A 6,090-nucleotide genomic window follows, 5' to 3' on the forward strand; every position below is an offset into this window, starting at 1 on the left:
TTCTTTCTTACTAGCCCTGCAAATGATCACATTGAAGTTCAAATCACAAGTCATAGCCATATTTTATGCAAAACATGAGTCATTTAATTATTCACACCACAAACTTTGGAGCTGTGAAGTCTCATGGGATGGTAAATGGTCGTATAGAGAACACATCATTTTCAGCATATGGACGCATATGGACATACATCAGGCATAGAATATGACAAGTAGAAGAGTAGTTAATGCTCGTTACATGAGTAAACCTGATCCTTATGCTATTGTTTTAGCACTACTGCATTTGCCCACACAAATTTTCATTGAAATATGAACTTTGAATTAGTACCCAATATGTTACCAGAAAAGTAATGCCTATAAAATGATAAATTTTCAATAGACCATGAAAAAGAAGGAGAAAATACCTGAACCAAGGATTCTATTGGGAGACTTTGGATGTCTGACGTGATTGTAGTCATCATCACCAGCACCCCAATTCTTAAATGTGATGCAACTGGCTAACAATAGATAATGTGCAGCTGCTTCAATAGCACCACAAGCAAAACAAAAGAACCCACAAGTGACAACACATGAAAATATTCCCTGCTCATGTTCACAAGCTCTCTTTGTTTCAGAATCTACTAACTATGCATAAGGATCCATAGAAGGAACCAACTGCAGATCAGTGAAACTTCATCACAAGCAATACAGCATGAAGTTTTAACTCAAGATCAGGACTGAACATTCGATTTCTATCCTCGTACATTTATACTTTCATCTCATCTCATTGATTCATTAATATGAAATAAATAAAATAACTTACATATTCTAAGCATGTAAATGTATATGAAATTAATATCTTTACTAATTATATTAAAAATATTAGTTAGCATATTCTAAACTAAAACCATAGACTATAATTAAACAAATTTTTAAATAAAACGAAACTGAAAAGAGAAGATATGAATAATAAAAGAAAAGAAGTGTAAAGTAGTATTTGATACCTAAAGGCTTCTCATGATCCCATTGGTGAAATAATTATTAAGAACAAAAATAAAGAGGCAAAAGACGATACACAACATTAATGTTAAGACATGCTAGCTCTGAACTTCACACAAAAATCCACTCACCACAATAACAATAACACAAGAGTTAAATCTCACTGCTATAACTTCCAACTATAATGTGTAAAAAACTGTAACCTACCTTACACTCCCACTCCCACTCCCATCTTCTAGGAAAATGGGGTAACTTAACATCATTAAAGTATGCAGTAAATTCTTTCTTAATCACTCGAAATAAGTATGTATAAGTATTTTAAAATATATCTTATCAGATTCCCCCACACTAGAACCATGACTGTCCTCAAGCATGTCTCAATCCAAATATACGAATTATCCAAGTAGCAATTCTCAAATTTGTTTCATGTAATCCAAGTATATCCCCTACAGTAATATGACTTAATAGCATAAGAAGAGCCAACAATATTGACACAAGCACTTGCAGCACAACATTCAGCACACAAGTATCCCATTAACTTCATCAAAATAAAATGAAACAAGTCTCAGCACTCTCGCAAGAGTATCACTCTAATCACTCATAAAGTGTTTAAGAAATTTGGGTTCCACTCAAATCAATATATAGAATGTCATTACCATAGGCTTGCTTGTGAATCAAATCTCCTCCACCAACGAAATGAAAATTAATACATGAATCAAAGGGTCTTTCCATGGGTTGTAATGGGGTTTAGGACAAGGTGTGGCAAAAGATAGGCTAAATTGTGGCTTATGAACTCAAAGGAGTGATGCCGACCTAGTTGCTTATCCTTCCAACCTCACCGCCGTTTAACTCGATTCAAATGATTTGAACCATCAAACACCTCCAATTTTTCCTTTTGTTGTTTCTGTTTCTCTCTTTTTTTTTTTCTGAATCTTTTCTTCTTTCCTTTCTTGTTTTCTTCCCTTTCTTCTCTTTATTCTTTCCGTTTCATCATTTGCTTTTCATTTCCTCGTCCAATTTCTTTTTTTCTTTTGTTTCTCTTTTTTTTCTCAATCTTTTTTCTTTCGTTTCTTCTTTTTCTTCTTCTTTTTCATTTTCTCTTTATTCTTTCTGTTTCATCATTTGTTTTTCCTTTCCTCGTCCCATTTCTTTTTTTTTTTCTTTTCTTTGGGACTAGCAGTGCATTGCTTGTATGCAACCTCATTTCATTCACTCATTTTCATGTCAATTAACAAACAACCAAGCTAACACCACCCCCTTGAATGGGTTCAAAATCATTTCAGGAGATAATCAAGAAGGGGATGATTAAGCTTATAACGCGGTTTAACCAACAAAGGAAAAGCCAAGGCTCAATTGAGTTTTGCTATGGGTGAATTCAAGGTAGGCTCTTTTGAGGTCAATGGGGTATTCCTAAGTGCCCTTATCACTTTCATGCACCAATCTTACAAGAATGTGAACTCAAAATGTATTACACAAGCAAGTTCTAGAATTGACACACTATGTTTGATGCCCTTAATCAAAAGAAATGTAGGAGCACTATTTAGATGAAAGTGATTTGGCCCAAAAGCTCACACAAAGGCTTTTGTGCTGATTCTTGAACATTGCTTATTTGATGCGGTCAATGGAACACACTTCACACAATTTTTTTTTTTTTAATATGCCACTAGTGCTAGTTTCACCTACTTATCTCGACTTATACCAAAAATTCCTATTAATCTAAGGGATAAGACAAGACAACAATCAGAAAATTCAAGTGCTACCACAGGATAATTCGCATATTTTTCTCAAGACACTAACTTCCTTCACAAGTTTCCGTGCTAAAAAATTGTGAATCCCCAAATAATTTTCAGTCTCCAAACATCCACATTCCAACAAATTAATTTCCTAACTAATCTAAGACTATTGTCACAACGAACATTGGGCTTCAATCTCTTGTTAAAGATTGTCACGCTAATTTGAGAGATATCCCAATAATGTAGCCTGAATTTCAAAGGATAAAGATGGTTAATACTCAAGCCCGTGACCAGCCGATATATCTGTATCTCATTGCTCCCAAAAGTGACTCTTTGCACAAAAGATATGTATAATGGTTATCATTTCTTGTGCATTTTCAAGTGTCTCTATATTACTTACTGTCCAGGGGTTATTAAAGTTCCAACTATTTCACAAATCCCTGGGAACAAGGTACTACATGGTTGATCATAACTAACAGCAGCAATCAAGAAAAGCAAGTTTTTTGCATAAACAGAACCTCTATGAAATACCTTATTTTCAAACATAGCTGTAAACCTCTCATCTTTGAGAACTTCACTCGTGAGACCTTTCTTTTTCTTTGATGTTTTCTTAGCATCTGATGTTTCTGAACATTAGCATCATCAGCTCCCTTATTCTCATTCAGCTCTTCTTCCTCCTCAAGAAGTCGGGCTCCCAGAGTCCGATTAACTTTTGCCAGCTTCCTCTTCATCTGCAAGATGAAAGATAGATGAAATTGAATTCTCAACACTTGATAGGAAGAATGATATGAGTTCCAATATTTAAGCATGAGTCATAAGGCAGTTGAAATTACATAAATATACACATATATGTATATACACATAATCTTTACTACGTCATAAATTTTGTTCAAGTTAAAGTGCAGCGTACAATGGAGAGAGTGCTTATAGTAAGTTTATCGATTTTGATCAATAACTAAATCATCTAGCATTTAGAGGTGTATCAAATACCATCTTGTTCTTCTAAAGGTAATCACTCCTACCAAAGTAATTATAAAAAAAAAATTAGCAGTAACAGTAAACCAAGCAACTAACAATTCCCCCCTCAAGTTCCCTGTAACAGTCAATCTCTTTTCCTTTTTTCTTGCGCTTTCCTCTCTACTGCTCTGGCTTTTCAAACCCTAAATAAAAGAAATAAAAAAAATCGAGAAGTGGAAACATGTGGGTATATGGATGGGATTTGATGGTGGGAAGCGAACAGTAGTTTTGAGGGTTTTTACCAGTAGGCTTTTCTTTCTTGGAATTTTGTGTCGCATCCACCTCCAACGCCGCTTCTCCTGGGTGTGCTGATTGATGAAAGAAACACATCTTCGCTTCCATCAACCGGAGTAATAAACCCTCCGCAAGTGGCACTAAACCCTAACCCCTCTGTTGGTTTTTCCTCTCTGTTTTTGAGGGGTTTTTAGAAAATCCTTCTTTTGCCATTTATCCTTCACTTCCTAAAATCTGCAGATATGACATGATATTGATGACTTCTGCATGCACAAAGAACGAAATTTTGTTCCTGCTGTCCAAATGAAAACATGTGTCTCACCTAGGAGCTTGTACTTTCTTCTTGGATTTGGCCTTTGTGTTTTCATACTCATCTTCTAACAATTCACTCGCTGATGATGCATCAGAACCACCAATAGCCTTTTCATCCTCTTCTTTAACAGCTTCAAAATGCTCTTCCAGCAAAGATGGCTTTTTTGTTGTTGATGGCATTGGGTGCAAAGCCAGGTATTCGTTTGAGAATTCATCAAACTCAAAGTCCTGCAAGCGGTGTCAAGAAACGATACATAATTTGGCTGCTGTTTGGATGTAAACAAATTCCAATACATATATTGTCAGTATGAGTCCAAAAGTGATGCCATCATCATTAATGAATCTTTCTACATTAATCATCAAACAAAATCCACCCAATAAAGTCGTGTGCTATTCAAAAGGTTGTCACGCTAATTTGAGAGAGATTAAAAATAAACAAAATTCAGAGTTAATAAGTGAATTTCATACTGAAACTCCAAAAAATGTACATGCCCCAAAGATGCAGATAAATAAGGAGTGTGTATTGAAGGTTATGAATGTCAGTTTTCTGAGTACACACTTCTTTAAATTCTGAAAAATACAAATCAACTAAACACGCATAAGAACTACTTGGACACCATAACCATCGCTGCCAGGCAGGTGATTTGTCTTGCTACTTTGCAAGGCAATTTATCTTCAGAGGTTGTAGTCTAAAGCTATCCAGGGGTTTAATAAAGAGCAAAATCATGCTTGTAAATCATGTCTTAAGTTAATTTATTCACAAATAAATGACAGACCTTTAGAGCATAGCCAACCATCTTCGAGAAAGCAGTGATTGTTACATCATTTCCTTCACGTTCTATCTGTCAAAAAGCTTTCTTGATGAGAAACAATTAATATGTAAGTTGAAAGATACAGAATAATACCCTCTTGAAGTTATACCTTAGCTTTCCCAATAGGAAGACAGAAACTGGAATCAAGAGCCTCAGCCGAGACAGGAAATGATTCTCCATATCTATACAAGAAAAGTTAATCCCCCAAGGAAAAAATTTACACAAGTTATGATTGATACAAAATTATGTAAAGATGTCAAGCTACATTCATAAGTAGGCCTGGTGAAAATCATCACTGTCATACAACTTACAACAATTCATTTTCAAGGAACACGACAGGATCTGGATCCCTTATAGCAGCTTTCAGCAGGTCTCGTGCATCTTCTGAACAATATGGAACCAATACCTTTAATCCTGGACATGAACCATACCATGCCGCAAAGCACTGCAAATGACACAAACTCAGTTTACAAGGCAAGAAATGTCCAAATGTTGCAATGACTATCTGTATGTCAATCAAATTCTTCTCCAAGCAGGAAATGACTGAAGATGGGTATTAAACAGCTAATTCTTTAGTCTAAGTAAATATTGATTTATTAGGTCATTGTATAACTCGAAACAGTGACCAACTTTCCCTATCAATACGAAGGGCCTTCTTACAGTAACACATGTTCCACTATTGGAGATAAAAATTAGTTGCTTTGGAATACTGTTGTGGTTAAACTTGATCATACAATGGTCCATTAATAGAAGAACTTTTTGGATGGCATACATCATAGGCCAGAGCCTGATGGTAAGAAGCATGACAAATAATTTTTTTTTTTTCCAATTTGAGAGTTTCTTCGTAAATACAAGTTCGATTACTCATGTATCCTACCTTCTAGTGCTCCCCAAATATGAAGGATTCTTTCTTGTATTCTTTTGGAACATGCTACTTCAAGTCAGCTTCATTGAACAGGAAGCATCCCCCTCACCTTCTTGAACAATTATCAGGTTAGATGCATGAC

The 6,090-nt window shown here is 35.3% G+C and overlaps 1 protein-coding gene across 1 annotated transcript; it reads right to left on the reverse strand.

Annotated features, from left to right (window-relative positions):
- LOC105157584 (pyruvate dehydrogenase E1 component subunit beta-1, mitochondrial-like) lies at positions 622-5,753 on the reverse strand. Its single transcript, XM_020692483.1, has 7 exons — positions 5,714-5,753; positions 5,395-5,626; positions 5,193-5,265; positions 5,048-5,113; positions 4,296-4,499; positions 3,341-3,439; positions 622-651 (listed from the first exon to the last, which is right to left on the reverse strand). The coding sequence occupies exons 1-7, from the start codon at positions 5,751-5,753 to the stop codon at positions 622-624; spliced, it is 744 nt and encodes a 247-aa protein (XP_020548142.1).

This window comes from Sesamum indicum, linkage group LG3 (genome assembly GCF_000512975.1).
Source record: "Sesamum indicum cultivar Zhongzhi No. 13 linkage group LG3, S_indicum_v1.0, whole genome shotgun sequence".
In the NCBI taxonomy this organism is placed as follows: domain Eukaryota; kingdom Viridiplantae; phylum Streptophyta; class Magnoliopsida; order Lamiales; family Pedaliaceae; genus Sesamum; species Sesamum indicum.